The sequence below is a fragment of the Mustelus asterias genome, chromosome 7, assembly GCF_964213995.1.
Source record: "Mustelus asterias chromosome 7, sMusAst1.hap1.1, whole genome shotgun sequence".
In the NCBI taxonomy this organism is placed as follows: Eukaryota; Metazoa; Chordata; class Chondrichthyes; order Carcharhiniformes; family Triakidae; genus Mustelus; species Mustelus asterias.
Genome location: NC_135807.1, coordinates 59,069,124 through 59,089,232, shown reverse-complemented (window position 1 = coordinate 59,089,232; position 20,109 = coordinate 59,069,124). Strand labels below are relative to the sequence as shown.

Below are 20,109 nucleotides of genomic sequence, written 5' to 3'. Positions count from 1 at the left end.
TACCCTGCTTTGAACCTTTTCTTCAGGTGAGAAGTGGCACTGGACGCACATCTTCCCAGTGTTCCCATACACTAACTGCCTTGTGGCCCTCCTGTTTAGAGGTATGCAGTCTCTTTACAAACCCACTATGGCTCAGAGCTTGGCTTTGTGCATTACTCACCTTGCCAGACCACAAAAGGTCATTGAAGTGCTTCCTGCCATAGGCCTCTCAGGTGACCTCCAGAGGCTCCTTAATTTGTCTAGCAGGCCTCCTCCTCAAGTGACCTCCAGTTCCTCCTGGCTGTCATTGTTCTCGCATGACCTTCAGGATGGTGTCGCTGAACCGTGGGCTGCTCTACTCAGACAGACTGCTATGTTAATGCTCTGAAAGCTTGTTCCCTCAGGGCTGACACTCTTTAGCTGCATCCACTTCAGAGGCTGATGGGCCCCCTTTAAAGAGGACCTGACTTCTATCTCACAACTCGTGTCCATTATCCGTAATTGGCTGGATATCATGAAGGTGATTAACTAATCGGTCACCTTCTGTAAAATTCTAACGTATGTCATATTCCAACTTCGAGCGGAATCGAGGCCCAGAGAGGGACCCAATATCAGAATCTTGTCAAAATTCAGCCCAACATCACTAAAAGAGATTACTTGCTCATTTATTGCTGTTTGTGTAATCTTGTTGTGAATAAATTGGTTACTGTGTGTCCCAAATTATAACAGTTTCTACACTGTAAATCAAGGTTGTGATCCCCCGTGGGGTTGCAGGAAGAGATTTTGGGGTTGTCAGCTCTGAGGCCAAATTGACAAGCATGGAGCGGAAACTTTGTCAGAAAAGTCCTGGGGATCGTTTTCAAGACTCCTTGATACCACACTTGATTTTTTTCCCAGCTTGCAATTTATTGGAAGGGGAGGAATAAGTGAACAGGTTGCCTCAGAGATACCACATCGGAAATTAGGGACACGATTCTCCCAAAAGCGCTGAATTGGCGGAAAAACTGTTCTAGATCCCGACTGTTTTCTCAGTTCAGCTTCTCACCCGATTCGCCGCACTCTGTGCACTGCAGAGATCCTAGTCGTGAATATCATTAAAAACCTGGGGGGGGGCCTATTCGCGCTGTAGTCTGACAGTTCTGGAACTCTGTGCATGCGCAGTGGTCCCGATCTGTCAGACTCCCTATTTGCTGACCAGCTCAATCGCTGGCCAGCCCAGGACCCCCACAGTGTTGTCCCTCCAGCCGCTCCCCCACACGGCCCGATCACGGTGCCCACAACAATTCCCGGGTCAGCCCTGATCCCACCCCCCTCTGTCCCAGAGCACCCCGATGTACAGCCCACACCCCCCCCAGTAGTGGTGATCCCCTCACCCCAGCAGACCCCCCCCCAACCTGCTTTCCCCCCCCACCGTCAGACCCCTCCCAGGAGGCAAGCCTCCCCTCACGGCAGACCATGCCCCAGCCCACCCAATTGCTGCCCTCCCTCCATCCCAGACCGATCCTGTCTGCAGAGTGGCAGCGGGACCCCCCCACCTCCACTGATTGCCCCTAGGCCCTGGCACTTTGCCCCTTGGGTAGTGCCAGGGTGCACAGGCTGGCACTGCCAGGATGCCCTTGCCCAGGGGGCACAACCCCCGCTGCCCAACCCCCTGGGGGGCCCTGATTGCCCCCTCCTTCATTCTGGCGGGGTCTCTTGCTAGTTCCCTGAACGTGGGGTAGTGTAAACCCTGCCGGAATGGTGCTCCTGGCAGGGTGGGAGATTCAATCGGGACCTGAAAGTTCCCGATAATTAGATTTAAAACATATTTAAAATACATTTTTAAAAGATTCAAATTACTTACCTGCCTTCCCTCCGGTTTCCAGCGTGGTCTGACTGGCGACTGTTCTCCGGCTCTGGGAGATGCACATGCGTTCCTGGCGCATGTGCAAATCCTGGAAAAAGGCCAGCGATGCACATCTCCCACCCCGACCCACCAGAAAAGTTGCGGGTTGCGATGGGAGAATCGCGGCCGAGATGTGTACTACACTGCTAGACTTTGAGGGACAGTGTCACAATATGCATGCTCATGAGTCTCATTTGACCCAATGAATAAAATAAGATGTAAAAGGTAGTGTGCACTTTACCAATGGAATGGTGAAGATTTCTAAACTACAGTTTTAGTTTTATTGGGCACTGCCCCCACTATCCCGACACACACAACACTCCAGACACACACCAACTATTCATTCTAGGATCACACCAAATCTGAAGCATTAAAATGGAGTCACACCAGGAAAAAGCCTGATTTCAATATATTCTAATAGCTGTGAAGCTCTTTGGAATGTCCTGAGATCCACAAAAGATGCTTTAAACATGCAAGTTTTTTTGTAATTTTCAAATTTCGGCTATTTTTGGGAAGATTAAAAAGACTAAGCTACAACAGCTATAATGAAAAACAGAATGATGAAAATGCTATCACACAATGAGGAAACTTGCAACAAATTTATTTCAAATAAAACCGTCTTAATTTGGATCTATATTTAATTTAAAACAATTGATTGGGAATTTGTGACAGGAATTGTGGCTTCCATTCTATTGATTTTTTTTACTATGAATGGTTTCCTAAATTTGTACATTTTAACTTTGTTGGGAGTTCAATATTTTTTTAATTTAGGGCCTTGATATTTAAAAGGAGTGAGCAGGGGCATCTGTCAGCAGCCAGGAAATCTGGAAATGTGGGAATCAAAATGTCTTGCCACATCTAATGACAAGAACTCATTAGAAATATTTTATTGTTGGGGATCATTCTTGGTTGAGAAGGTTGGGGCTCATTGTATAATGGGCTTGGATCACAAGATGAGAGGAGAAATGTGGGAGGTGAGTGATTACGGCGAGGTCAGCTTTTTGCTATTCAGGTCCGGAGATCATGGGAGGGAGGCGGAACGCAGCAGGTTTGCTTGAGGGGTTTCGAGCACTCCTTCACTAGCTGGTCCACAGGCAGGGATGGAAAAGCAGTTCGCTACTCCGGCTGAAAACTTCCACCTTTAAGCTGTTTGATTTAGCAAGCTTTGGGAAACCCAGCAAACGGTCTTTAAGTCTTATTGGATCATAAAATCAAACTATTGACACATCATGGACACATCTAAATATTCTAGTTATTGACCTGCCTCTGCAAGAGTGAATTACTCATACAATGCCAAACTCACTCTGGTTAAACCTGAAGTAGTCTGTCACACCCCTGGCTTGGGTGAGGATAACATAAGTTACTTCTTTAATAATGGATTCTAACAATGTCCCAACAACCGATGTTAAACTAATTGGCCAATAGCTTCCCACATTTTGCATCCCTCCCTTTCTGCATAAGGGAGATTGGCATTTTTCCAATCCATCAAAACCATTCCTGCATCCAGGGAATTTTGGAATATTGTAACCAATGGATCCACTATCTCTAACACCACTTCCTTTAATACCTTAAGATGTCGGCCATCAGGCTCTGGGGACTTGCCTGCCTTCAATCCCAACAGTTTACTCAGTACCTTTTCCCTTGTGATGATGATAGTTCCAAGTCCCTCCCTTGCTTATGACCTCTGCATTTTATGCTAGTATTGGGATGGTGCTCATATCCTGCACTGTGAAAACTGAGGCAAACTATGGATTTTGTGTCTCAACCATATCTGCGTTCCCCACTATTAACTCTCCAGCCTCATCATCCAAGGGACCAACATTCACTTTAGCTTTTCTCTTTCTCTTTATATACATATAGAAGCTTTTGCTGTCCGTTTTTATATTTTGTGCTAGTTTTATTCCATAATTTTAGGGCTGGCTTCTGCCACATCACACATCATCATGATCGCAAATTCCTGCTTAAAGTTGGTGTTGCCATTTGCATCAATCGTCAATTAGAGTTTCACATTTGCCGTGATTGATGATGAGGGCTTTAATGTCTGTTTTGAGTGTCCTGCTGGTCTTTTGACACAGGCTACCTCCACCAATAGTGTATCCCTGGGGATATGGCTATTTTCCATCCTGTGCACATGCCCAACACAGCAAAAGCCTTCAGTGCTTGATTAGTGCTAGCATGCTTGACATGTTTGCCCTGGAAAGGACTGCTTCATTCATAACTTTGTCTTTCTATAAAATGCTGAGAGTGCATCCTAGACACAGGAGATGGATGTTATTGAGCCCCTTTGACTGGTAGTTATACGTTGCCTAGGCTTTGATGCCATCCAGTAATGTGCTGATGATACGATGTACCTTGTAGATAAGCATCCTGGTCTTGTGCGTCAGTTTGTTGTTTGTCCATGCCCATTTCTTTAGTCGGCCAAAATTGATAGCTTCCTTTTCAATTAGTGTGCTAACTCTAGCAAAATAGGGTGGCCAAAAATAAGCCCACTCCAATACCTTTCCACCCATCCCCGAGATCACATCCATAATATGGGAGGGGTGGATTGGTGGGCACAGAAATTGTTAGCATGCCTGCCAAATTTAACCAGATAATCGAGGGATAATTAGGCTTGTTACCAAGCCAGTTGATCCCAATAATACACTGCCCATTAAACAGGGGGTGTGAGCAGTTGGATGGGAGTGGATGGTAGTGGATGGCAATGGGAAGGGAGTTTCTATCTTTGGGGGCTGCGCTTTGTGGATCACGGGTTGGTGGTCCCCATAAGATGGAACCCCCCTTTCTTCCTATCCATCCTCTGACTAAACCCATCATACTGCCCCCCCCTAACCTGCCTAAACCCTTACTGCCCAATACCGCAGATTTACCTATTTCCAAGGATTATTTGGACCTTCTTCTGCTTCCTCATTGCATTCTCGGCACTGCCCACCAACGTATTCTTGGCACTGCCAGGACTGATGGCGCTATTAGCCAATCTGATTGGCCAGCAGCTCCCAAGGGCAGGACCTGCTCCCCAGTGAGATGCCAATCTCCCACGCCGGCTCTGTTTAGTCTGCCTGCACTGTTTTATGGCTGTGGAGTGCGTTGACATGGAGTTGACATTTAGTCTGCTCCATCCCAACTTTGCTCCTGGGGAAGGGTCTGGTGAGGCACCCTCACCCTGCAGTAATATTCAGCACCAGGTTTTTTATTGTCTCTCATTGCAGATCCAAGATAACAAGCATTTGCTGGATGCTTCCAATCATGTCTTCTTGAGCCTGATTGCAGATAGAAACACAACACCCTGTCCTATAACTACAGTTTTCTTGACACTACTGGTAAAGGAGAATATGATACAGGTATGGGATAGATGATCCAGGAGCCTTTGGAGTTGGTCTTCTGAATGGGTGACTAGTGCAGCATAATCAGCAGAGGAAATTCCCTGATCAGGATATGCTGCACTTTGTCTTGTTTTCAGTCTTGATAGGTTTAGGAGTTATCCATCTGCCTGTGTGTGGAAGCACTGTCATTCCAAATCGGAAAAGGAAAACGTAAGTCAGGAGGAAAGAGATAAAGACACAAGACAGAGTGAAGACTAAGGTGCAGCAATGTTTCACCCCATTATTGATCTCAAAATGTCAGATTTGGAGCCGTTGAACTGAATGGTGCTGTTATCGTGGCAGGACTGAGTGAGTCTACAAAGCTTGGGTGGACAGCTGATTTTCTCAAGTATTTGATAGAGGCCCATCTTGCTCATAATGTCAAGTGCTTTTGTGAGATCCACATAGGCAAGATTGGGTGGTGTTTGCGGCTCAATGCACTTCTTTTGAAGCTGATGTAGGGAAAAGTTCGTGCCTACCATGGATCTACCAACTTTGAAGCCAGATTGTGCCTCTGAGTATATTCTAATATAATATTGGCTTATCGATGGTGTCTTTAGCATTGGCATATAAGATTAATGTATCAGCGCAGATAGTTGTGACAAGATTTAAGGTAAGCGACTTCCAGAAGTCGTGACTGGCATCTTAATTGACATCAAAACCCCACTCTATGTTTACAGTGGTCATTTGTGCATTTGTCATGCTAAGATATGGTATAATTGGCCTCACATGTTGATCTTGGGTTGGCTAAACTAGCCTCTTGGAGACCAGGAATGGCAATGTTGAACTTGTGTAGCACACAGTTGGTCAAGACCATCTTATGTACATTTTCTGTTGACTGGAAACACTCATGCATGCGAGGACACAGTCCTGACTTCCAAGCTGGAGAAGCTTCAGCTTTATTTCTTGGGTACCCATTTACTTTCCACTTGTCAGGATAGGATCCTTAGTGTTCACACAGCCATGCAGGAATGCAGATATTGGAGGGTCAGTTCCTTATTGACTGGGAGCAGCCCAGATTGAACTGGGCAGAGAATGACCAATAGAATTCTTCCCACCTTTGTTGGCAACACTTCCCTTCTGCCAGTCGAGCTGACGTTATACCCTGTAAACTGCCACCTCCGATGTTGGACGCCCCACTGTTAAGAGTAATGAAGGGTGCTCTCCATTTGTTTTTTGGCTGGAAAACCAAGGCAGGATTTGAATACACAGACTTGCCCAGCAACTTGACCTTAGATATTGAATTCAGAAGCAGGGCAAGAACCTTATATCTAGAACCCACTCAATTGAAGGAGCTGCCAAAAAAGATGACCAGACATCTAGCTCTCCTGTCCGGTGCCTTTGACTCTCCCAAGACTGACCCACAAGGGTACTTTTTGACCCACATCTCAGACCTCATTGATAGATGCCAGGACGTGTCCACACGCTAGAGGATGCACATCTCTGGGAGCCAAAGTTGCTTGAGATCTCCTGCAATTCAATCCAGAGCCATAGTATGCCTGTTTGTCACGTGTCACCATGAAGAAGCAGTACAGAGAATCTTGGTGATACAGAGGCTGTGTACCGGCAGTAGAGACTTGTGCACAGTGCTTCCTCTTTGCAGCAAGCAAGCCAGCAGTACTAAGTCATGCAAGTGCACTGACTCATAACATCATCCTGTAGCAAAACCACTGACGCATATAGTAGGACAAATGGGAGCAATAACAATACTCTTCACGTATATGGAATTCTGCTGAGACTGAATTCAAATTAAACCTCAAGATAGATTCAAATGGAACCTTTCAGAATACCGAACCAATTGTTTTCCCATTGTAGTATTTAATTATTTCTTAAATGTGTCCAGTAACGGCCTCACCCACACTTCCTGGACAACCATTCCTGTTGATAATGCTCTTGTCTGTAAAGTATCTTAAAAGCAAAGTACTGCGGATGCTGGACTCTGAAACAAAAACAGAAAATGCTGGAAAATCTCAGCACGTCTGACAGCATCTGTGGAGAGAGAATAGAGCTAACGTTTCGAGTCTGAATAACCCTTTGTCAGACCCAGTCGTTCTGACGAATGGTCATCCAGACTCGAAACATTTGCTCTATTCTTTCTGCACAGATGCTGTCAGATCTGCTGAGAATTTCCAGCATTTTCTGTTTTTATTGTTGTAAAGTATCTTCTTGGCTGCTGAACCATTACACAAGTGGCAACTCTCGTCACTGCTTCTGAGGGGGTGGTGGAATGATCCTAATTTGATTTGATTTGATTTATTATTGTCACGTGTATTAGCATACAGTGAAAAGTATTGTTTTTTGCGCACCATACGGGGCATACCGTTCATAGAGAAGGAAACGAGAGAGTGCAGAATGTAGTGTTACAGTCATAGTTAGGGTGTAGAGAAAGATCAACTTAATGCAAGGTAGATCCATTCAAAAGTCTGACAGCAGCAGGGAAGAAGCTGTTCTTGAGTTGGTTGGTACGTGACCTCAGACTTTTGTATCTTTTTCCCGAAGGAAGAAGGTGGAAGAGAGAATGTCCGGGGTGCGTGGGGTCCTTAATTATGCTGGCGTCTTTGCTAAGGCAGTGGGAAGTGTAGACAGAGTCAATGGATGGGAGGCTGGTTTGCGTGATGGATTGGACTACATTTACGACCTTTTGTAGTTCCTTGTGGTCCTGGGCAGAGCAGGAGCCATACCAAGCTGTGATACAACCAGAAAGAATGCTTTCTATGGTGCATCTGTAAAGTTGGTGAGAATCGCAACTGACATGTCAAATTTCCTTTGTCATCTGAGAAAGTAGAGGCATTGGTGGGCTTTCTTAACTATAGCGTCGGCATGGGGGGACCAGGACAGGTTGTTGGTGATCTGGACACCGAAAAACTTGAAGCTCTTGACCCTTTCTACTTCGTCCTCGTTGATGTAGACAGGGGCATGTTCTCCTCTATGCTTCCTGAAGTCAATGACAATTTCCTCCGTTTTGTTGACATTGAGGGAGAGATTATTGTCGCCGCACCAGTTCACCAGATTCTCTGGGCCTGATTTTACCATCAAGTTGCGCCCGTTACCAAACTTGGTAAAGTCGGGCGTGAGGCGAGTAGCGTGATCTGCGCCCGCCTCCACGCTGGTTCCCCCTTTACCAAGGCCCGAAACTGACCACGATCGGGACCACACCCAAAACAGATGCGACGGCCATTTCAATGCATTTGAATGAACCTAAATTGAATTAATGGGCTGCACACCCAACTTTACCGGCACTTCCCCCTTTACCACCGCGTTCGCCAATCCAGAATCAGCACGAAACTGACATGCTCCATAAAAGTCCGATTCGGGCGCTCTATCAGTGAGTGTTAGTGAAGAGGTAAATGTACAGCGTCCGACGGCTCTCTGCTGCTCACGGGTGTCCTTTTGTTGTGGCCATTTTCTATCTCGGGTCGGTGGCGGCTCTGCGAGGGTGTGGAGAGATGGGGAGCTGTTGCTCTGCAGGGTCTCAATATCCGACTTGCAGCGTGGACCTGGGTCTCAGCACTGACCTCGGGTCTTGTGGTGCTGCTGGGTCCCAGTGCACTCAGCTCACTTCCAGCTGAAGGGTGTGCACAAAGCCCTTGCAAATTGCACTGCTGTAGCCTCTCAACTTTGCAAGGAGCTGTGATTGTGGGGAGCATGTGGCTGGGGGAATTGGGGGGCTGTGATTGTGGGGAACATGTGGCTGGGGGAATTGGGGGGCTGTGATTGTGGGGAACATGTGGCTGGGGGAATTGGGGGGCTGTGATTATAGGGAGCATGTGGCTGGGGGAAAGGGGTGGGGGCTGTGACTGTTGATTTGCTAGGAGCAAGCAGCATTCTTTAACCTCTACATCTGTTCCTCTCCATCTTCTCCCCCCCACCCCTTTCAGAGGGACGAGATGGCTTTTGCGATGCAACCAATCGATCTTGTTGTTCTTTTGGTTGCTGCTGGAGCTGAGAAGGAGGAGCTGGAGGAAGAATTGTGCGCCATCGTCATCTCTGCCTCCAAAAGGAGACAGTGCAACCTGCTGCAAGACCTGGCACCTGTCAAATTGACGGCCACTCTGAACTTTTATGCGACTGGCTCCTTCCAGACCCCTAGCGGAAAAGTCTGTGGCATCTCCCAATCAGCTGTGCACACCTGTGTCAAGCAGGTCACAGAAGCCCTGTATGCCCGGGCTGGGCAGTACATCAAATTTAACCTCGACCCGGGCCCATCAGGAAGCCAGGGTTGCAGGGTTTGCCACCATTGTGAGGTTGCCTAATAAGAAGTCTCACAACACCAGGTTAAAGTCCAACAGGTTTATTTGGTAGCAAATACCATAAGCTTTCAGAGCGCTGCCCCTTCGTCAGATGGAGTGAAAATCTGTTCTCCAACAGTGCACAGACACAGTGCACAGCGCTACAGGTGTCACCCTTGCAGTGTTGGCCTGGGAAGCACGCAAGACAGGCAATAGCTGGTTCACCTGAAAGCTTTGGGACTCCTCCCAACAGCCTCGCAGTCGGTCCAGTGTGGCCGTCAGCCCCTCCTGCATTCCCTGGCTCTGTTGCTGCATCTCCAGCAGCTGAGGGAGAAGTGATCTCAGAGGCCCAGCATGTAGCCTGGAGCCAGCTGAGTCCTTGTCTCCGGCAGGCCCCCGCATGCCAGAGGACCCGGATGTTCCCTTCTCCACCCGATGTACATTATCTGATGTGTCATGCTCACCAGAAAGTGACCCAGAAACCTCACCACTGACTGGACCCACCAACGTGTTAGTATCTGGGATGGTGAGTTGTGAGGTGGAAGCTGACGCCAAAATTGTGCCACCTTCGGAGGTCCCTTCACCCATACCCTCCGAGGACTCATCTGAGCTATCTGGATGGGCGGGAGCTGCAGTATGGGCCTGGAATCCAGAAGGCCCCAGGGCATCCCAATCTGTCCCTGCAACACAGGACACAAGGTTAAGTGCAAGGGAGGGAGAGGAATCCGGGATGCTAAACACATTATTCATATTTCTCCATTGAACATAGAACGAAGCACCAAAACATTATATCACAGGAACAGGCCCTTAGGCCCTCCAAGCCTGTAGCAACCAGGCTGCCCATCTGATTTGTCACCCTCTACCCTTTCAGGGACTATACGCTCTATTCCTCTTTCTCATCCCATTCACATAGCTGTAGGGATGCCCCTTAAAAGTCACTATTGTATCTGCATCCGCGAACTCTCCCTGGCAGCGAGTTCCAGGCACCCACTGTCCTCTCTGTGCAAATAAACATGCCTCGTACGTCTCCTTTAAACCTTGCCCCTCGCACCCAAAACTCGCGCCCCCGAGAAGTTGCTTCAGAGTGAGTGGAGGAATGACAGGTGTTCACGCCTTGATGGCAGCCCGACCATGCTGTCCCTGACAGCCCGCATCTCCCCTTCTCTGGAGAGTTCCAGTGCCCACTCCTCGGAGGGGGTGAGGACCCGGAGGTCTGGTTCACCACCTCTTCTCTTCGCCCTCTCACGGGTGTTGCACTCGGTCTTCTCCTGTGGAGACAGAAGGAGCCATGAAAGAAATGGTGGCGTGACTCCTGCAGAGTATCAGGTGGTGGCCCTTAGAGGGCAAGCACAGTGGGGCTCATTGGGGGGATAGGAAGGAGGTGCTTGGGGGTTAGGAGCTGGAACATGCAGGATGCTGGGGATGGAAGGATCTGGGGGAAACTTGGGAGAAGATGCAAGGTGGAAAGCAGCACTCACCCTTGCTGCACAGATGAGGTCATTGACTTTTTTCTGACACTGCTTCGCGGTTCGGGGGGCCACTGCCCTGGCACTGACCGAGGCGGTGACTTCCTCCCAGGCCACATTTCCATCAGCCCCCCTGGGTCTGCATCCTCCTGGGGGGAAGAGGGTGTCCCGCCTCACCTCTGCTGCATCCAGCAGCCTCCCCAGGTCGCCCTCAGAGAATTGGGGGGCTCGTCGTGCGCACATTTTGTACAGGAATGCCTGACTGCCTGTCCATTCTTGAGTTTTCAATGGAGCTGCCCCTCGTTAGGGCAGATCAGCTGCAGGCAGTTTGGCAGAGCATTCCAGCAAGTTCCATACAGTTTGCTTGTTAGCATTGAAGGGAAGGCAAGTGAGCACTTGCAGGTGTGTTGATGTGGAGGAGGGTGGGTGGATCAGTGCCTCAATGATTGGGGACAGAGGAGAGAGAGAGAGGTGTCACACAGCCATCGGAGTCCAGAGGAGTTGGGGGCCTTGTGTGGGAGGATCTGGGGTGGTGGTGAGGGGGATCACCCTTCCTGTTATCTGTAGGGTGGAGGATGGATCTCTCTGCCTGAGGTCAGTGTGGGGAAAGTGGGGTCCGCTGCCACTCTGCCTGAGATCATTGGGGAGGAAGACGGGTCTGCTGCCACTCTGCCTGAGATTGGTGGGGGAAGGGGGGAGGGACCCTGGAACTTTCTGGGTGGCGGGTGGGTGGAGGGATATGGGGGTCAGTAATGTTCTGAGGTGGGGCAATGTCTGTGGGGGCCAGGGGGAGGCATTATCCGGCCTGGGAGCGAAGTGGTAGGGGAGCGTTATTCTATCATTGTTTTTCTGTGCTTGCGCAGTTGGAGGTGCTGATTGGAACTGCAGGGTTTTGGGCAAGTTAAGCCCCGCCCACAGGCTTCTGCAGCATGATTTGGACTCGCTGATATTTTTGCCAGCAGAGTGTGAATGGGGGTGCCTGAGAACGAGTCTAAAAGTCGGATCTGAAACACTCCCAGATTCAAGTCCACCCAGCACTTCGAATCAAAATGATAAAAATAGAGCCCTCTATCTCATTCCTGTACTCTGTCTCGTCATTGTTTGAGATCCGACCCACTACCGTGGTGTCGTCAGCAAACTTGAAAATTGAGTTGGAGGGGAATTTGGCCACAGTCATAGGTGTATCAGGAGTATAGTAGGGGGCTGGGAACACAGCCTTGTGGGGCACCGGGGTGTTGAGGATGATTGTGGAGGAGGTGTTATTGCCTATCCTTACTGATTGTGGTCTGTGAGTTAGGAAGTTCAGGATCCAGTCGCAGAGGGAGGAGCCGAGGCCCAGGCCACGGAGTTTGGAGATGAGTTTCGTCGGAATCCTGGTGTTGAAGGCTGAGCTATAGTCAATAAATACGTTCTGACATAGGTGTCCTTGTTATCTAGGTGTTCCAGAGTTGAGTGCAGGGTCAGGGAAATGGCCTCTACTGTGGACCTTTTGCGGCGGTAAGCAAACTGTAATGGATCCAGGCAGTCCGGGAGGCTGATATTGATTTGTGCCATGACTAACTTTCAAAGCACTTCATAATAATGGATGTCAGAGCCACCGGACAATAGTCATTAAGGCACGCTGCTTGGCTTTTCTTAGGTACCGGGATGATGGTCATTTTCTTGAAGCAGATAGGGACCTCAGATTGTTGTAAAGGGAGGTTGAAGATGTCTGCGAATACCCCCGCCAGCTGATCCACACAGGGTCTGAGTGCTCGCCCGGGTACCCCATCCGGACCAGTCGCTTTCTGTGCGTTGACCTTTGAGAAAGCTGCTCTGACATCTGCAATGGTGACTTCAGATACAGGTTCATTCAGGGCTCCCAGGGTGGAGGGCAGGCTCGATGGCCTCTTGCTCAAAACGGGCATAGAATGCATTGAGTTCATCAGGGAGGGGTGTGTTGGAGCCGGCGATTTTACATGCTTTCATCTTGTAGCCTGTCATGTTTTGCAGACCTTGTCATAGTCGGCGGGGGTCTGTGTGGCTAACCTGGGACTCTAGCTTGGAGCGGTACTGTCTTTTGGCATCTTTGATGGATCGCTTTAGATCGTATCTGGCTTTCTTGTATAGACAGTAAGAAGTTTAACAACACCAGGTTAAAGTCCAACAGGTTTATTTGGTAGCAAAAGCCACACAAGCTTTCGGAGCCCCAAGCCCCTTCTTCAGGTGAGTGGGAATTCTGTTCACAAACAGGGCATATAAAGACACAGACTCAATTTACATGAATAATGGTTGGAATGCGAATACTTACAGCTAATCAAGTCTTTAAGAAACAAACAACGTGAGTGGAGAGAGCATCAAGACAGGCTAAAAAGATGTGTATTGTCTCCAGACAAGACAGCCAGTGAAACTCTGCAGGCCTAGGCAAGCTGTGGGGGTTACAAATAGTGTGACATGAACTCACGTTGTTTGTTTCTTAAAGACTTGATTAGCTGTAAGTATTCGCATTCCAACCATTATTCATGTAAATTGAGTCTGTGTCTTTATATGCCCTGTTTGTGAACAGAATTCCCACTCACCTGAAGAAGGGGCTTGGAGCTCCGAAAGCTTGTGTGGCTTTTGCTACCAAATAAACCTGTTGGACTTTAACCTGGTGTTGTTAAACTTCTTACTGTGTTCACCCCAGTCCAACGCCGGCATCTCCACATCATTTCTTGTATAGGTCAATGTCGCCTGACTTGAACGCCTTAGACCTGGACTTCAGCGAGCACTGGATATCCCTGTTCATCCATGGTTTCCGGTCGGGAAACATGCAGATTTGCTTCTTTGGCACACAGTCTTTTACACACTTACTAATGAAGTCAGTTACTGTAATGGCGTACTCGTTCAGGCTGGTCACAGAGTTTAAATAGTGACCAGTCCACTGACTCCAAGCAGTCCCGTGAGAGATCATCCGATTCCTCAGACCAACATCGCACGGCTCTCTTTGATGGATTCTCCCGTTTCAGTTTTTGCTTGTAAGCCGGGAGCAGGAGCACAGCCTTGTGGTCTAATTTGCCAAAGTGAGGGGGGATGATAGAGCGGTAGGCATGTTTAATATTTGTGTAGCAGTGGTCTAGGATGTTTGGGCCTCTGGTGGAACAGGAGACGTGTTGGTGGTAAGTTGGTAGTACGCTCTTGAGCTTGGCCTGATTGGTGCTCCCAGCCACGATGAACAAGGCCTTGGGATGTTTCATCTCGAGGCTATTTGTAGTGGTGTATATTTCGTCCAGCGCAATCTTCACGTCTGCATGGGGTGGGATGTAAGATGCCGTCAGGATAACGGAAGTGAACTCTCGTGGAAGGTAGTAGGGGCAACATTTCAGCGTCAGGTATTCTAGGTCCGGGTAAGGAACTTTGGATGAGCTGGCATAAGGAACCAAGCCCCATCAAAAAAATGTAAATATTTATTGGGGTGTTTTTGTGCATGTCCCTTCAATGGCTGCTGCTTAAGTCAGTTCAGGTTTTGCATAGAAATTTGCAGTGTGTGTGATGCACACTCAGCCAATTTGTAATTCAAAACTGCAATAAAGATCCCACCTACGTCATAGGAACCTGATTTTTATATCAAAAGCAGCCTCTCATCAAAATGAGTGGGCATTTTGACCTCGTGCTTCACAGCCCAATGCAGAATGCTGGCGACCATAATAGCTTCATGAACAGGGTTGTAAGTATACCATTTTTAGGCTATTGCCTTACGAATTATGTTGGATGGATGGAGTTGAACCTGACCCTGCTGAATATCTTAGTGGAACTTAGTGAATAATATGGTTGATATCATATTGATTGAGTTTATCTGAGTTTGATTCTTTTCCTTTCAGGGATCAATTTCCGAGTCAAAACTATCAAGATAAGAGAGAAGTGCACAATTAAGTTGCCAATATGGTACTGTTATTTTGAAAATAATTTCAATGGCTTGAATTTAGCAGGCTACTTTTGTAAGGGAAAGCAAAAGGGTAGACATGTAGAATAGGGTGCCATACCATTGGCAGTATACTTAGCCTCAAGTCCCCTGTTTCACCACGATTTTATGATTGGTGAGACAGGAATTGGATGGGCCGCTCATTCACTGTTCCTTTGCAACTTCCTACAATTAATGTTATTATAATGGCCACGAAGGCCATGGGGGACTATGGAGTACGAGCTACCTTATTGAGCAGGAAGAGGTTTGCCCAACAGGAAGCGTTCAGTGGGGCCTTTTCAACTTGTTTCTTCACCCGGACTGTTGTTGTAGGTCCTGAGAATCAAAGAATCAAACTCAGATCCCTAGCCATAGCTAGGTATGGCTCATACCATAGCTAGGTATGGCTCATACCATAGCTAGGTATGGCTCATACCTAGCTATGAACCATACATTCCTTGCTACATGATAAAGTGTGCTTAGTGATGGGAAACTGATGTTCAGCAGGATTATTACATTGGGAAAAAAATTTCCATCTCCCTCCTCTGGACAATCTCCGTTAGTCAAGAATCTTCTCCATTAAGTCAAGAATCTTCAAGTCAAGAATATTCTCTGGTAAGAAAAAGCCATTATGCACCTTTTTGGGAAACTTGAACCCTTGAAAACTTGAACTTGAACCAGTGGGGAAGACTGGGCCTAGTATACTGAGCTCATGCGTTACTGCTTCCATGCTAATGTTTTGGATACTGTTGAGGGAGATAGCCTCTCAGGGGAAAATACCAGCAGCAGCCAGGCCTATGGCACCATACCTGGTTCTGCTGTAGAGCAGGGTCGGGCAAAAAGCAAGTGAGCAGTAGTAATAGGGGACTCACTAGTTAGAGGCACAGACAGGCATTTCTGTGGTCATGATCGAGACTCCAGGATGGTATGTTGCCTCCCTGGTGCCAGGATCAAGGACGTCTCTGAGCTGTTGCAGAACATTCTTAAGGGGCAGGGTGAGCAGCCAGAGATCATTGTACACATTGGTACCAACGACATAGGCAGGAAAAGGGATGAGGTCCTCAAATGTGAATATAGAGAGTTAGATAAAAGGCTAAAGTGCAGGACCTCGAGGGCAGTAATTTCTGGACTACTGCTGGTGCCAAGTGCTAGTATGTGTAAGAATAGGAAGATTAGGCAGATGAATGTGTGGCTTGAGAGCTGGTGCAGGGGGCAAGGAATTAGATTTGTGAATCATTGGGATCTCTTCTGGGGCAGAGGTGACCTTTTCAAGGGGGACGGGTTACACCCAAACTGAAGGGGGACTAATATCCTGGCAGGAGATTTGCTAGAGCCACTCGAGAGGGTTTAAACTAGTTTGGCAAGGGGGTGGGATCCAAAGCAGTAGGGAAACAGAAGAGAAGATTGAGGACAGCATGGAAGTTAAAGAGAGCACATTAAATTTTAACGGCAGTGTCAGTATCCCAGTACTAGACAGGTCAGACAAAAAGCAAGGGAAGTCCAGATTAAACTGCATTTACAAAGTTCGCAGATGACATTAAGTTGAGTGGTAGAGCAAAGTGTGCAGAGGACACTGAATGTCCGCAAAGGGATATAGTTAGTTTAAGTGAGTGGGCAAGATGGAGTCTACTAGATGGAGTACAATGTTGGTAAATGTGTGGTCATCCATTTTGGTAGGAATAACAGCAAAATGGACTTAATGACTTAAATGGTAAAAAAGTGCAGCATGCTGCTGTGCAGAGAGACCTGGGTGTCCTTGTGCGTGAATCACAAAACGTTGATTTGCCGGTGCAGCAGGTAATTAAGAAGGCAAATGATATTTGTCCTTCATTGCTAGAGTGATGGAGTTTAAAAATAGGGAGGTTTGTTGCAGCTCTATAAGGTTCTGGTGAGGCCACACCTGGAGTACTGTGTACAGTTTTGGTCTCCTTACTTGAGAAAGGATATACTGGCACTGGAGGGGGTGCAGAGGAGATTCACTAGGTTGATTCCAGAGTTGAGAGGATTGGCTTATGAGGAAAGACTGGAACTGTACTCATTGGAATTTAGAAAAATGAGGGGGATTTTATAGAAACATATAACATTATGAAGGGAATAGATAAGATAGAAGCAGGGAGGTTGTTTCCACTGGTGGGTGAAATCAGAACTAGGGGGCACGGCCTCAAAATAAGGGGGAGCAGATTTAGGACTGAATTGAGGAGGAACTTCCTCAAAGAACAAAGAAAATTACAGCACAGCAACAGGCCCTTCGGCCCTTCAAGCCTGCACCAACAAAGCCGCCCGACTGAACTAAGAGACGGTAAGTGGAGCTGAGTCCACAAAAACATCAGCCATGATCTAATTGAATGGTGGAGCAGGCTCGAGGGGCCAGATGGCCTATTCCTGCTCCTAGTTCTTATGTTGTTACGTTCTTATTTATTTCAGTGCAAGAGGCCTGATGGGCCAGGCAGATGAACTCACAGCATGGATGGGTGCATGGGACTGGGATATTATAGCTATTACTGAAACATGGCTAAGGAAGGGACAGGACTGGCAGCTCAATTTTCCAGGGTACAGATGCTATAGGAAAGATAGAACAGGAGGTAAGAGAGGAGGGGGGTTGTGTTTTTGATCAGGGAAAACATCACGGCAGTACTGAGAGGCGATATTTCTGAGGGTTTGCCCACTGAGTCTATATGGGTAGAACTATATGGGCAGTCCAAAGATGTGTGGGTTAGATGGTTTGGCCATGCTAAAATTGCCCCTTAGTGTCCTGGGATGCGTAGATTAGAGGGGTTAGCGGGTAAAATATGTAGGGATATGGGGGTAGGGCCTGGGTGGGATTGTGGTCGGTGCAGACTCGATGGGCCGAATGGCCTCTTTCTGTACTGTAGGGTTTCTATGATTTCTACGATAGCTAAGAAATAAGAAGGGGGAGATCACTTTGATAGGATTATACTATAGGTCCCCAAATAGTCAATGGGAAATTGAAGAGCAAATATGTAAGGAGATGTTCTCTAAGTTGGCCGTGAGCCATGCTTATCTTCAGCTTGAATTGGACAAGTCCTCCTGCAAATATGTGACGATCCTCCTTGTTCACAAGAAAATAAGAAAAATAATTCACCTTGCTGAGCCTGTTCTGGCCCTCAGCCCAGACCCCAGAGGAATGGGAATAGGATGGGAAAGTGGAGTTGAGGTAGAAAACAAGCCTTGTTCTTATTGAATGGCAGAGTAAACTTGAGGGCCCAGGCAAGGAGGCCATCACTACTGACACAGCTCAGGTGTCTGGTTATAATAACAAATTCTGCCTTGATGATGTGATTGAAACAAACCTCCATATTTAAAGAAGACCCACCAGCTTGGTGGGTGTCCTTGTTGCCTGCAATTGTAGTCAGCTAGACTGGGGAAGGAAAGGGATCCCTCATTCCATTTAAATTAACCACCCCCATCCCATCCTCCTGTAACAATCAAGTGGGGAGAGTTAAAATCAGAGTCAAATATCTTCTGGACTTGTATGAGAGGTAGGTGATGCAATTTCTGGTTTTTCTATTGACAGGGATACAGCTGGTCAGGAACGATTCCATGCCCTGACAACTCATTATTTTCGAGGCTCAAATGGTCTTATGCTTGTTTATGATATTACAAATTTAAAGACCTTCATTAATATCACATATTGGATTAAAGATACTGATGAGGTGAGCTTTTTCATTGGTATGTTATTGCTCCCTTTTTCTGTTACTTTTAAATTTTCCTCTGTTATGATTATCTTTTCCTGTTTACACTGCGTCTAGCTGTGTTGGAGAACAACTTTCTCACAGGCTGCTGCTTCTGAGATGCCTGTTCAAGCATATATGACAACAGTGTAAATCTTGTGGTGGGAATATTTCACACCTGTATACAACAACTTAGCCACCAGAAAGGAATCAGTTCATTGGATGAACTTATCATTTGTTTCAACATTTCATAACTATCCAGTACGTAAGCACTTCAGTAAAATGCACCACTGCACCATCTAAAAGAAGATGATTTTCTTGTGCATACGGGTACTAAATGGAGAATTCCACGATCTGGTGATCCCAGTCGGGAGCTATACTCAGAAGGAATTATAGTCTCAGAAAATCTCAAGCGCATAGCTCATAAATTCGTTTCCATTTATTTTAGTCGGCAGTAAGTTAAGGTCATTATGTACACACACAAAACAGTTTATTTCAGTGTCATGTGATAATATTTAGCTGATCGCATTCTAAATCTGTATAATTCAGCATGGAAAGAAAACAGTGTTTAGCCATATGATTATTTTTACAGTTACATTGTTAAGGCAGTAATGGTGATGAAAAGGCTGTATTTTTGAAATAAAGATGCACACTACTCAGATGTATAATAAATTCAATGTTTATTGAATGTGTAAAGATGGATATAATTTTAATTTCAGCATGCGGGGGATGATGTTGGCCGAATATTGATTGGTAATAAATGTGACATGCTAGTGGCACAGCAAGTTTCACGGGACAATGGGAAAAGGGTATGTTTTAATATTCAATTATAATTTAGTTATTGTTTAGATATAATTTAGAGATCCTCAACTGTGTAGTAAAATGTATGAGAACAATCTTTGAGTCCTGAACAGTTTAGTGACTGGATAATTTAAAAGTATAAAAGCTATTGTGGACCAAGTAAAGTATGGATATGTTCTTAAAAATAGTGATTTGTATTTTAAGCTTGCCCAGGAACATGGAGTGCAATTCTTTGAGACCAGTGCAAAAGAGGACATGAACATCGACAAAGCATTTGCAACCCTAGGAGAAGAAATAATAAGAAAGGTGTGATTTATATAACTTAGTAAAATGACAACAATACCCAAGTGGTCATTTTTTTGTTCATTCCCTTTCAAAATAATCCTGTCCTCTCAAAAGATACTCAGCTCAATTTCTCCACTATTTCTGGGAATTTCTTCATTGTAATGGACAGTAGCTCCATCTGTTCCTTACAAGAAAAGTCTCCACACCTCAGGCTCCAGTGGGGCCCACTATATCAGCAGAGAGTGGTACACTGAGCAAGCAGAGACATATTGTCTCCACGAGTGCCATTATGAGCTTAAACACTGTGGTCAGATCAGACATGAACATAGAACATAGAATCCTACAGTGCAGAAAGAGGCCATTCGGCCCATCAAGTCTGCACCGACCACAATCCCACCCAGGCCCTACCCCCAGATCCCTACAGGAACTTTGACCTCTGAAGAGCAGGATTTGAAAAAGGATGATGGATTGTTCCTCATGCTCACTGAGCCAAG

At 46.8% G+C, this 20,109-nt stretch overlaps 1 protein-coding gene across 1 annotated transcript; it reads left to right on the top strand.

Annotated features, from left to right (window-relative positions):
- The first annotated feature begins 4,953 nt into the window (after nt 1-4,953).
- On the top strand, nt 4,954-19,642 carry LOC144495475 (ras-related protein Rab-10-like). The gene is made up of 5 exons (XM_078215492.1): nt 4,954-5,008; nt 14,758-14,821; nt 18,373-18,511; nt 19,249-19,338; nt 19,535-19,642. Exons 1-5 carry the CDS (start codon nt 4,954-4,956, stop codon nt 19,640-19,642), a joined length of 456 nt encoding a protein of 151 aa, XP_078071618.1.
- Nucleotides 19,643-20,109: the final 467 nt, after the last annotated feature.